This window comes from Giraffa tippelskirchi, chromosome 11 (genome assembly GCF_054371585.1).
Source record: "Giraffa tippelskirchi isolate mGirTip1 chromosome 11, T2T-mGirTip1v1.2.pri, whole genome shotgun sequence".
Lineage (NCBI taxonomy): Eukaryota > Metazoa > Chordata > Mammalia > Artiodactyla > Giraffidae > Giraffa > Giraffa tippelskirchi.
Genome location: NC_137285.1, coordinates 30,982,262 through 30,995,766, shown reverse-complemented (window position 1 = coordinate 30,995,766; position 13,505 = coordinate 30,982,262). Strand labels below are relative to the sequence as shown.

Sequence of the window (13,505 nt, the reverse complement as noted above, 5' to 3'; positions counted from 1 at the left end):
GGGGATATAGCCAATTAACAGTGTTGTGATGTTTCAGGTGAACAACAAAGGCACTCAGTCATACATATACGTGTATCCATTTTTCCCCCTAATTCCTCTCCTATTGTGGCTGCCGCATAACATTGAGCAGAGTTCCACGTGCTATATAGTAGTAGGTCCTTGTTGGTTATCCATTTGAAATATAGCAGAGTGTATATGTCCATCCCAAACTCCCTAACTATCCCTTCCCCCATCCCTCCCACTGGCAAATATGCCCTAACTGCAGTCATTTCAAACATTCTGCTATTACTGTGTTCATTGAGAGAAAGGAACTTCAGTTCTTGTCCTCTTTGGAGAAGGAATTTGACAAAGACACCAAGACTGCAAAGTAGGTCGAGCATTTATTAGAAGCACAGTACATGTGGGAGAGCACAGGGGTGAATTCTCAGAGTGAGGTGTACCGTATAGGGGTAGCTTAGGTGGTTAACTCATTATTGACCAGGGGATTTTTGCAGAAACTAATGCCTGTGGCTGGTGATTTTTCCTTTGGCTGGCCAAAGATTATTTCACTAACACTTTATGGGTTATTACGTTCAATAGTTACACCTGACACACCTGTAAAGTCTTCTAATTTTCATGAAACGTTGCCTTCAACCCACTCTCTGTGGAAGCAAAGGTGCATCCTCTAGCACCATGTGTTTAATGTTCACTTTCAGTATCAGAATCAATCACCAAAGTCTTTTGTCTTTTTATTTGCCTAATATTCACATCGTATGAATCAGAACTATCACTTCTGAGACACTAGTTATGTGTTGCTCGGACAATCAGATAAAGTACCTGCATAAAATTCACTGAAAAATTCTTCGCTCAAAATTTCACCATGCGTTATTTTTTAAAACTTTACACTTATAATATACACAAAGCTGGAACAAAAACCTATCAGCAAAGTGTGAATGATAACAACAATCATGTGCATGTATATGTGTTTAGTCATATCCGACTCTTTGCGACCCCATGGACTGTAGACCGCCAGGCTCCTCTGTCCATGGGATTTTTCAGGCAAGAATACTGCAGTGGGTTGCCATTTCCTCCTCCAGGGAATCTTCCTGATCCAGGGATCGAACCCGTGTCTCTTGTGTCTCCTGCACTGGCAGATGAATTCTTACTGGTGATTGTGTAATGAAACACCATATATACACGTATATAAGTTGTATAATGAAACTTTGATCAATTTTAAACCCTAATGACTTCACATGGTGATGTTAACTGTATCATTATCTAAAAAATGTATTGATACATCTCAGATAAATAATGCATAATTATGGGGTTAGTCTTCTGGGGTTTCCTCCCCTACAATTGTGTCACCTGTAATTCCTTATCTGGGCTTCTGCCAGTCGCCATTTTGAATCTTTTCCACGAGCATCCAAGTGAAACCCACAGGGATCAAAACCGCAATGCTCTTTTAGCAGCTGAGAAGTTGGGTAGATAGCTCACAGAAAGACATCGGATCTCATTGTTCTATCAGCTTTTCCACCTTCCCCCAAAGGCCCCCAATAAAATGGTTTGATTCCCCCCTCCCAAAAAAACTCACAAAAATGCTAATGATATAGTTACTAGAGGACAACTTGAGACCCCCTCTGCACATGTGTTGGGCTGGGAAGTCCTTTCCATCACAAAAATGAGGGGGCTGTGGTAAGCAGCTTTGTCTTTCATCCAATCAGGATGTGTCATTCCCATTGGTAGTTTATCTCAAAGAATCAGAATGCAATCTGCAGGTTAACCGGAGGCCCCTCTACCTCCTACCTCATTAGCAATATCTGTAGAAGTGGTTTGTGACTGCCGAGTTATCTCAGTCATGTCCTACTCTTTGTGACCCTATTGACTGTAGCCCGCCAGGCTTCTCTGTCCATGGGATTCTCCAAGCGAGAATACTGGAGTGGGTTGCCATGCCCTCCTTCAGGGGATCTTCCCGACCCAGGGATGGAACCCAAGTCTCTTTTGTCTCCTCCATTGATAGTCAGGTTCTTTACCACTAGTACCACCTGGGAAGCCCTAGAAGTGGTTTACAAAAGACCAGTAATATCATGTAGGGGACTTCCCTGGTGGTCCAGTGGCTAAGACTCCATGCTCCCAATGCAGGGCCCCAGGTTCGATCCCTGGTCAGGGAACTAGATTCCACATGCCACAACTAAACAGTTTGCATGCCACAATTAAAAATCCAGCATGCAGTAATGAAGATCTTGCATGTTTCAACTAAGATCCAGTGCAGCCAATAAATAAGTTAATTTTAAAAAATGTCATTAATATCGTTTCTGTCTACATGACCAGATGAATAAACACCATTTTACATGCACCATTTACCATCCTCTGTGCTTTTCACTATCTTTCACTTGTTCTTTTAAACCTGCTCATAATTTTCAGGTTTTCTGATGCTTACAGAGTTGGGCGAAATTCCTCCATCTTGTGAACATAGATGCTCTCAGACCTCAGTTTCAAGGACAAAAGGGGAAATGGTAACTTTGAACACATAGGTTTGTCTTAAGGATGGTGTGTGAGTGTGTAAGGAACCAGCGTGGATCTGATACACAGGAGAATGGCTTCCTTCCCCATTTTGTGAAAGTATCAAGATAACTGTAGGATGAGGCACTTTCTTAAATATTGCTACTCATTTTTACCACGATCACATCAAAATAGATTAGTTCCAATCTTACTCCTTTCCACAAAATTTTGTCTAAGGGCACCCAACTCTTTGGAGATATATTATTTGCTTTCTGCTTTAAAAAACACAAACTTACTAAAAGTTTTTTGCTTTAAAACGTTTTCTGCCTTCTATCTTTCCGATAGTAGTCAAACCAGTTTAAACAATATGAGTTGGAAAGACATCAGCTTTTAGTGGTTTTGAATTTATCATCTGGTGCATCATTTTTCATCAGTGTTATCAAGTTCCATGATTGAAGTGTTTCCCCAAACATTCAGTGATGGGGAAGAAAGGTGTACTGCTCAGATAGAATATTTGAAGACCATGAAATAAAAATCCAAGGGTCCCTGTAGCTAGGATGTTTTGAAGTTAATAGTCAGAAGGAAAGATTTTGTTCAGCATTTTATTTGCATTTTTCTTGAAATTTACTTTATCCCAAATAAAATGGTCCCATTGATATTTGAAGAAGAAGAAATATCTTTTTCTGACCACTTTGGTTTATCATCTTTAATTGGACCACATGTTTATTGAATCAGTAAATCAATAAATCATTTTGGAGCACCGTCCTTTCTATCAAGCAGCTTTAGTGTAGAGGGGAAAATAGACACATCACTAATTCTAACACACAGCCAGATGAGTGGTACAGCCACCCTGGTTATTATGCATTTAACAGGGGTAAGGATGGGGCCAGGGGAACGTTCTGTAGAGGAGTCTGAAAAGGTGAGATTAGATAGCAAAGGATGAGCAGGGATGCAGGGAAGGAGTGTTTCATCAAGAAGAGCAGGTATCAGTACCAAAGCCTGGCTTCAACTGGTGCAATGAGTGTTGCAGTGCTGCTAAATCCCAACATCCAGGGACAGGTGAGACCAGAGGAGTTAGGAGTCAGACCAGGACCATTTCACTCTTGCATTCTGAACTTTAGAGCATCCCCAAGAAGGGATTTACATTTTACCCATCCATCCTTCTACACAATACCCAGAGTGATGAAGTAAGGTTTATGTTTCGAGTAGAGGGTGGGCATAGGGGGAATCAGCGGAGACAGGGGGACAGCCAGGCATCTATGAGAGAAGGATGGTGATCTAGGGAAACAAGAGGGCAAGACAGACAGGGGAAACAGGTTCCAGGATTATCATGGGGTGTAGATTTGGCAAGACTTAGGTATCGGATGTGGGGGGTGAACATAATGATGGAATCAGTGGCAGTTTTCGATTTCCAGTTTATGTGAATAATTGGATGGGTAGTGGACTGACTGAGACCACTGCTATATTTAGCTTCCAAAATGCTAGATGGAACTTCACACATCCAGATGAACTACCTTGGAGCATACGACCACACATTTGGCAAAAAACCTTTCTTTTCTAGCCTCTGCAGCAAAATAGAAAGATGGCAGAATTGAAACAGAGCAGAGCCGTTGTTTTCTGTCCAGCAGCCTAAAGGCTAACTCATTAAAATTCAAAGAAGAATTACATGGTGGGCGGCAGAACAAATGCTTTCTTCCCTGAGCAGAACTAAGGGACAGTTTCTCTGAGAATCTAAGTCGCTCTTTGCAGCTGTTCGGTAAGACATGATTCAGGTGTCACCTCCTCCTCGAAACCCGCCATGACACAAACCAGCCCTTTCTCTGGCTTAGACACATATGGTGACAAGAAAAACAGGAAAGTAGTGCTGGTGTCACACTTGGCTTGACTTCGAAAACACATGCATCTCTTACCTACAAGGTGCGTGCGTGAATGCTAAATCACTTCAGTCACTTCAGTCATGTCACTTTGCAACCCTATGGACTGTAGCCCACCAGACTCCTCTGTCTATGGGATTCTCCAGGCAAGAAAACTGGAGTGAACTGCCATTTCCTACTCCAGTAGATCTTCATGACCCAGGGATCAAACCCACGTCTCTTGGGTCTCCTGCATTGGCAGGTGGGTCCTTTACCACTGGCGCCACCTGGAAATCCCCTATCTACAAGGTATATACCTTATTATCTTAGTTCTTATTTATAAAATAAATTAGTTTATATATAAAATGAAAAAAAAAAAACTAAATATGTACCCAGTTGATAGTTTAACCCATAGAGAAGAAATACTCCCAGGGGTTCTTTTATTTTAATTTTTAATTTCAATTTATTTATTTTTGGCCATACTGGATCTTTGTCACTGTGCGTGGGCTTTCTCTAGGTGTGGCAAGCAGCGGCTACTCTCTAGTTTCAGTGCAAGGGCTTCTCACTGATGTGACTTCTCTTGTCTCAGAGCAAGGGCTCTAGGTGCACAGGCTTCAGTATTTGCAGCACGTGGGCTCAGTAGCTGGGATGCGGCCATAGCTGTTCCACAGCATGTGGAATCTTCCCAGACCAGGGATCAAACCCTGCCCACACTGGCGGGCAGATTTTCAATCCGTGGACCACCAGGGAAGTCCTTCCCAGGGATTTTAAAACATGGTTATTGGAGTACAAATCTAAGGACAAAATGAACTTGCAAAAAGCTTGTTGGGAGTGTTAGCTGTGTGACCCTGACCTTGTTGTGGATGTGTCATGGGCAAAAGTGAGCGGGCAATAATGCGGTGTTCTTAGTTGTTCCTGCTACGGTTGAGACCAGGATTCACGGAGTGGGAAAGAGGAAATGCAGATATGAAGATAAAACAAACCCTGAATTTGACTGGAAGATGTGTTTGTACATGTATGTATGATCCTGTGTGTTCGCATGTGTATTTTTTCATAGTTCCACTCACTATGAAGGCCTGAACGTGGGAGCCAGCCAGTAGTAGTGAACTCCCCTGGTGCTCAGTTTCTCCTATTCAAACACTAAATAGTGGAAACCACCAAAAGGAACGGGAACTTCTTGGATCTGGAGAAGGAAATGGAAAACATGAGCCTGGCACCTCATGCTGCACCCTACAAGGAAGTGCTCCAGGACCCCTGCAGTCCTGTCTGAGAACTTCGGGCCAAGCGCTGAGACAGGCTGGGACCTGGGGCCTTGTGCTGCAGTGCTTGCTCCTGGACACACCTCTCCTCAAGGTATAATATACAGAGAAACTACTCGGGACGAAAACAACAGTGGGCACATGCAGTTGTGGAAAATTCTGGACCAAAGGATACAAAGACAAAGAGACCCAACTGCCATTTCTGAGGAGGCAGGAGCAAAAACTGGGTGTCGGGAGCAAAAGCAGGGTACTGCGCATGCCCCTTGCACATAGTGCCACTTCAGGGGTGGGTAAACCACCTAAGCCACCCCTCCACCTTGACCCTGGACAGACCCCTACTCTCACCCCACATAAGGAAAGAGCTTGATGCTCCCCACCCCCACCCCCACCCCACCCCCCGCACTGTGAGCCATCGAGGGAAACTGTTAATCGTTCTCGCTTCCTGCTGCTGCACTAGAGGCCTCAATAAAGCCTTGCCTGAATTTCTTGTCTGGCCTCTAAGCAATTTCTATTGACTGGGGAAGGCCAAGATCCCTGGTCTGTATTAGCTTGAAGAGCCTCCCTTGGCCAAAAATACGACAGTTTGAGGGAAAGGTAATAACCACAGTGGATTACTATCCATCACACTTTCATACACACAGATGTGAACATCCATGAGTTCAAAGTGTCTCTGAGAAAACCACAACAAACTGATCACACTGGAGGATTTCAGTGAAGCAACCTATTATTTTGAAAATGAATAAATAGAAAGAATCAAATATTAATTCTGCCTTTCCAATAAAACTGCAAACCAAAGAGAAGATGAAGCAACTTTAAAAAGCACAGAGGAATCTAGCTAATATATGAAGAAGGAACACCAGAATTAGGATATATCACCACTTTGCAAACTCAAATTAATGATCTCGGCATTGATCATCAGTGGCTGCCAAAGCCACAAAAAGATAAACAATCTGGTTTTATGTACCTCTTGAAGGAAGGGTACCACATAGAAAGTTATTATGGGTTGAATTACTCACCCCTAAAATTCCCATGTTGGAGTCCTAACCCCCAGTACCTCAGAATGTGACTGTATCTGAAGAGAGAGATGTCAAAGACATAATCAAATTAAAATGACGTCATTAGGTTAACCCCTGATCCAGTCTGACTGGTGTCTCTATAAGAAGGAGATTTGAACACAGACACGCAGAGAAAAGATCACGGGAAGACACAAGGAGAAGACGGCCATCTACACACCAAGAAGAGCAGCCTCAGGAGAGAGCAGCCCTGCCGACCCCGGATCTCGGACATCCAGCCTTGCCATGGTGAACAGCGTATTTCTGCTGTTCAGCCACCCATCTGCGGCATTGGGTCATGGCAGCTCTAACAAATCAATGAGCTGGTCTTGCCCCCAAACCCAGCCTTAGATCAAGCCTCTAAATGCAACCAACAATGGATAGGAAATAAGATGACAGCAGAAAATGTTAAATGACCACATGAAGATGTCAGGTGTAGGAAATTTCATAGAACAAATGGAAACATTTTTATAGAAACAAAATGTGTTTCTTCAACAAATAGTGAGGAGAAGTACAAGGAGGAGGAGGAGATGGAGGAGGAAAGAGATGAAAGAGAACCTATGAATTAAAGAAAATATACAGGACTTCAGCAATTGCAGGTGTGAAACTTATTTGGATTCTGTTTCTATAACAAACGGGCTGTTAAAAAATTATAACATTGAGGAGACAACCAGGATTTTCAATGCTGAACATTTGGTGAAATTATTAAGACCTTAGGAGAAATAATGGCATTGTGATTATGTTAAGAAAACGTAATCTTTCAGAGTTGCTGTCTTGGTTGCAGGGGTGGAGGATTAATAGGAAGAATTGAGGTTTAATAAAATAAGCTATAAATTGATGAGTGTGTGAAGGTGGTGATGGGTACTTCGGAATCTTTGAACTATTTTGTCTAATTGTGTGTATCCTTAAGTTCCAAAGTAACTAAAGCAAAATTGTATCAAATTTATCCTTAGTTAATGAAGGTCAGGCTTCACCATCTGGATATATAAACTTGTCCAAAACTAAATTGAATCAATACTGTTATAGCCTCCCAATCAGCCCTCCCCAGGAAGGCTGCCAAGCAGCTGAAGTACATGTTGCTGCCTTTTCTTCCCCTTGTGGTTTTCTGATCCTGACACAAACAAGCATCACCCGGGAAGTACCAGCCTGGAGAGATGCCTTGCGCTGCTGAAACAGGCAGGACTTCCTAGGTTTCCTACAGAAAATCGCCCATACCTGCAGCAATATCAGGGATTGCATCCAGCGTTCTTCACAGGGGACCCTAGAACAGTCTAACACGCTGCTTTGCTGAAAGGTTTTGGACGTCTGCCTCTGAGGCTGTGGGCACGAGTGATAGTCACTTTAAATAAATTATTTAAAATACTGAACTAAAATGAATAAACACCTCTGTGTAGGTCCACGTCACGGACAAACTCTTGGCAACAGGAACCTTGTGGATTGTGTTGTTCGGCACAGGAAGACAACATGCTTGATTTTGATTGCGTGGTCCATGTGCCTGGAAACCCAGCTGGCACCCATAAGGACAGCCAGCCATGTGCTGGTGACATCACTGTGGCAAAGACAGTATTTTTCACATTCTGGAGCTTGGAGAAGACAATCTGACAAAATAATGAAAAAGTGTTTGTCCACTTAGGGTCATGAGAGACCTCTCTTGTTCCAATTAATTCTTTACTCCAGCCAAGTGGTAGAATATTTAACAGGCCTTTGGGGTAAAGTACTTGTGTTTCCTATGGAATAAAAGCAGTAACTCAAACCAAAATAACCAGAGTTTGAGGTTGGAAGCATATGGTGTGTATAATTTTACAGAACTGCACAAGCCTTACATGCTCTCTTTCCTGAAGAGGGCCCAAGAGAGTGGATTTTTTTTTTTTTCTACCTAAAGGAAAATAAATATTCTTACATTTAGTTATCTCTTTCTGTCTTTTAAAAATAGCATTCAAGCAATGTTCCTATGTCTGAAATGGTTATGCTGGCAATCTGGAGAAACGCCTCTTGTGTTCTCCCCAACATTTCTCTGGGAAGCAATTTCATTTTCATCCTTGAGACAGTATGTTTCATGCTAATGTGAATCTCACAGTCTTGTTTATAAATGTAAGTAATCCTATCTACTTTGCAAAATAATTTATGCCTGTAGATATACAGACCTCCTTTCAATAAATTTGGTTTTGACTTGTTTCTTTTTTACCTTTTTCTTTTACATTGGAATATAGTTGATTAATAATGTTGTGCTAGTTTTAGGTGTACACCAAAGTGATGCAGTTATGAATGTGTGCATGCTAAGTCGCTTCACTCATGTCGGACTCTTGGTGACCCTATGGACTGTAGCCCCTCAACCCTCCTCTGTCCATGAAATTCTCCAGAGAAGAATACTAAAGTGGGTTTTCATGCCCTCCTATAGGGGATCTTCTCAACCCAGGGATCAAACCCACATCTCTTATGTCTCCTGCAACGGCAGGCAGTTTCTTTACCACCAGCACCACCTCCGAAGGCCTCAGTTATACATATACATATATCTGTTCTTTTTAAAATTCTTTTCCCATTTACGTTGTTACATAATATCAAACAGCATTCCCTGTGCTATACAGTAGGTGGATTACTAATGATGCAAAATTGATTGTAGTCATTTTTGCTATTTTGCTAAGGAGAGAACTACTAGGCAAGAATAAAACCAATGCTTTATTCAGCACTTTTTACAGTCGTTAGCACATGGAAGCAACCTAGATGTCCACTGACAGATGAATGGATACAGAAATTGTGGTACACATATACAGTGGAATATTACTGAGCTATTAAAAAAAAACACATTCAAGTCAGTCCTAATGAAGTGGATGAACCTAGAGCCTATTACACAAAGTGAAGTAAGTTAGAAAGAGAAAGACAAATATTGCATATTAATGCATGTGTATGGAATCTGGAAAGATGGTACTGATGAACCTATTTGATCTACACGTAAGAGAACAGACTTGTGGATGCAGTGGGGGAAGGAGAGGGTGGGACAAATTGAGAGAATAGCATGGAAACATGTACCCTACTATATGTAAAATAGGTAGCAAGTGAGAATTTGCTGTATGACACAGGGAACTCAACCCTGTGTGCTCTGTGGCAACCTAAAGGGGTGGGGTGGGGTGGGGTGGGGTGGGGTGGGGTGAAAGACAGGAAGGGGGTTCAGGAGGGAGGGGACATGGGTATATCTGTGGCTTATTCATGTTGATGTATGGCAGAGGTCAGGAGGATACTGTAAAGCAATTATCCTCCAATTAAAACATGATAATTAAAAAAAAGAATAAAAGATTCAAACAGGCTAAAAATATATCTTCTGCATTTCATCATGCATGAATATTAACACTAGAAGTTTATTGTAATCAAATAACCTCTTAGTGGCCATTGACGGATACAGTGGTAAATAAGCAACTGTGTATCCGTGCACCAATGTTTCGTTTCTGTGATGTGGATCCATCTTGCATAGACTGTTAGCCTTCTGTGTGGGACATTGCTGTACACATACTAGTGTCTGTTCAAAAAGCTTGGGCTCAGACTCTTGTCTGAAGATAGGACCAATCATGCAGGTGGCGTTTGCATCTGTAAGGCTGTCTGTCACCTTACTTTATCTTGATCACTCAGTTACATTTAACCTCGGACCTTTAATGTAAACTGGTTAAGTTGCTACTCAGAGGTAGAAGCTTGATTTTCCCAGCATCTTGAAGGCAGAACATTAAATGAGTAAACTTGGCACATGTCTTCTAGACAAGTCTTTATAAGCAGCTCTGGGTATGAATTACTAAGAATTTGCTTTTTAAATAAGTCTCTCTTTCCACTCAATAAGAATCTCCTGGGCAACAACCAACCTAGGATAAATTCCATTTGCATTAAAAATTTTCTCTATTAAGAATTGCTAAATATACCCATGCACTCTTTGTTTGTCCAAATATGAAACATCAAGATAATTTCATGGTTTTTAATCATCTCCATGACAGCTGTTGATCCAGGTTCAAGTAAGTGTTACCCCAGAGGATTAAGACAGCTGTTTCTGAAAGCAAGACACAACACCCTCATGTATGATTCTCTAGGGCCTCACATATGATTCTCTAGGACTTCATGTGTGATTCTATTGGACTTCGTGTATGATTCCATAGGGCAGAGAGAAAAGGAAGGTCCATGGGTAAGAAATAAGTTCTGTCCGCTAACTGATGACACAGCTAACACTGAGCTGCAGCCCCCAATCTCCCAAGGTCTGCCTCCGTGGTATCACCCCTTCAAGATAAGTTCTCTTGGCAAGATTCAGGGGATTTCTGCTCTATATGACCTCTCCTAAGTGTATGCTCTGCAGGATGTTTTTGTCTGTCTCCGAAGTCGTACGACATGTGACCGCCTTGGCTGGGAGCAACACTCTCTTCATCAATGCAGAAGGCCAGTTTAGAAGAGAAAAACACAATTTTAAACATCTTTAAAGCTCCAATTGTAATTCCTTGGCAGATTCTGACTTTGTGCTATGCTTAGTTGCTATACTTAGTTGCTCAGTCATGTCTGACTCGTTGTGACCCCATGGACTGTAGCCCACCAGACTCTTCTGTCCATGGGATACTCCAGGCAAGGATACTGGAGTGAGTTGCTGTTCACTTCTCCAGGGGATCTTCCCCACCCAGGGATCAAACCCAGATCTTCCACATTGCAGGCAGATTCTTTACCACCTGAGCCATCAGGGCCATTCAGGATCTTTAAAACACTGGGGTCTTGTTTTCCTGCAAATGTCCTATAGAAGGGCTCTTCTCCAAGAAAGAAGAGATCCTGCCGAATGGTTTCTAAATGTTTCTCAAAAATTTCCATGTGCCATCAATGGCTTTTGAGTACTTCCAGAAATGGAAAGGTGCAGAAATCAATGACCCTGCAAGAAAGCACACAATTAAGCAAACTAGCTTGCTGGAAAAACAGGTTGTTATGCTTTTAAGCCACTGTACATATACAGCCCAGGCCTCTACATGGGCTAGAAATGCACAGAGCTATATCACTTTACGATGCTACAAGGAAAATGCTAAGCCCGACAGGGAAGTTTCCACATCTTTCTCTATTAAAATTCAAGTGAATAACTGTCTCCCGGGTATATATGAGGCAACCAGACTGACTCACCAGGACTTAAACAGCCATTTATTTCCTCAACTTTGGAATCGAAAAGACCGTCATTTTACCACTTATTAGAGCTATTTTTATTCAACCAGAGGGAACCCAGATGTCCAAACAGTAGAAAAAGCTTTGCTCCTGGACAAGACTGATGCCCAGTGGTCAGTCTCCAGAAGAACCAGCTGCTTTGATCAATTTAAGTCAACATATTAATTCAAGCCGGTTATTTGGCGAACAGACTGAGAGTTCATAGAATTGCTGGATCATGAATCAAAGTGACTGCCTGGGAGTCTCCTGTGGGCCCAGCTCAGACAAAAGGGCGGGAACCCAGGAGCCTAAGCAGAGCGCCGCCCTCACAGGGCCCCTCTTCAGCCACCCAGAGTGTTTTTTCTGGCACAAGTGTCAACATGAAAGTTCAGTTTGTCCCATAGGTTCTAGACAGTTATATAAGCAAGTCCCAGGCAGTCATTTTTTAACCCAGTGCTGGAATCTATTTTATCTTCTTGCTGCATTTCTCTGCATCCAGCCTGCTAGGAAAATTTTGATCATTCCTAATATAACCAACAGTTTTTAAGGAGAATGTAGACATCTTTTATTATTAAAAAATTGCATACTCACAGTTTTAAAAAAGTCAAAATAACACAAGAGTGTGTGAATTTGAATCCCACCCTCCATGCAGTCACAGGCTTCCTGGCTGGAGGTGGTGACAGAACATCTTTTGGTACCTTGATCAGTTCAGTTCAGTTCATTCGCTCAGTCGTGTCTGACTCTCTGTGACCCCCATGGACTGCAACATACCAGGCTTCCCTGTCCATCACCAACTGCCAGAGCTTGCTCAAAATCATGTCCACTGAGTCAGTGATGCCATCCAACCATTTTATCCTCTGTTGTACCCTTCTCCTCCTGCCGTCAATCTTTCCCAGCATCAGGGTATTTTTCAATGAGTCAGTTCTTTGAAACAGGTGGCCAAAGTATTGCAGCTTCAGCTTCAGCATCAGTCCTTCCAATGAATATTCAGTACTGATTTCCTTTAGGATGGACTGGTTGGATCTCCTTGCAGTCCAAGGGACTCTCAAGAGTCTTCTTCAACACCACAGTTCAAAAGCATCAATTCTTCTGCGCTCAGCTTTCTTTATAGTCCAACTGTCACATCCATACAAGACTATTGGAAAAACCATAGCTTTGACTAGACCTTTGTTGGCAAAGTAACATCTCTGCTTTGTAAATATGCTGTCTAGGTTGGTCATAGCTTTTCTTCCAGGGAGCAACTGTCTTTTAATTTCATGGCTGCAGTCACCATCTGCAGTGATTATGGAGCCCCCAAAAGTAAAGTCAGCCACTATTTCCACTGTTTCCCCATCTATTTCCCATGAAGTGATGCAACTGGATGCCATGATCTTAGTTTTCTGAATGTTGAGCTTTAAGCCAGCTTTTTCACTCTCCTCTTTCACTTTCATCAAGAGGCTCTTCAGTTCTTCTCCACTTTCTGCCATAAGGATGGTGTCATCTACATATCTGAGGTTATTGATATTTTCCCCAGCAATCTTGATTCCAGTTTGTGCTTCTTCCAGCCCAGCATTTCTCATGATGTACTCTGCATAAAAGTTCAATAAGCAGGGTGACAATATACAGCCTTGACGTACTCCTTTTCCTATTTGGAACCAGTCTGTTGTTCCATGTCCAATTTTAACTGTTGCTTCCTGACCAGCATACAGGTTTCTCAAGAGGCAGGTCAGGTGGTCTGGTAT

At 42.3% G+C, this 13,505-nt stretch overlaps 1 protein-coding gene and 1 non-coding gene across 5 annotated transcripts in view; both read left to right on the top strand.

The window, feature by feature from the left end:
* The window catches only part of SPMIP2 (sperm microtubule inner protein 2), a 117,702-nt gene that overhangs the window by 75,932 nt on the left and 28,265 nt on the right, over nucleotides 1-13,505 (top strand). Inside the window, exon 4 of one of the 4 annotated variants that reach the window (XM_081541730.1) lies at nucleotides 8,576-8,817. The exons of the other annotated variants lie outside the window; for them this stretch is intronic. Within the exon in view, the coding sequence (XP_081397856.1) occupies nucleotides 8,576-8,705 (130 nt within the window). The 3' untranslated portion in view covers nucleotides 8,706-8,817. Of the gene's footprint in view, nucleotides 1-8,575; nucleotides 8,818-13,505 lie in introns of those variants that run through there. 4 annotated transcript variants of the gene reach the window in all.
* TRNAW-CCA (transfer RNA tryptophan (anticodon CCA)) lies at nucleotides 2,076-2,147 on the top strand. The gene has a single exon. It is a non-coding gene; the product is annotated as a tRNA-Trp (tRNA).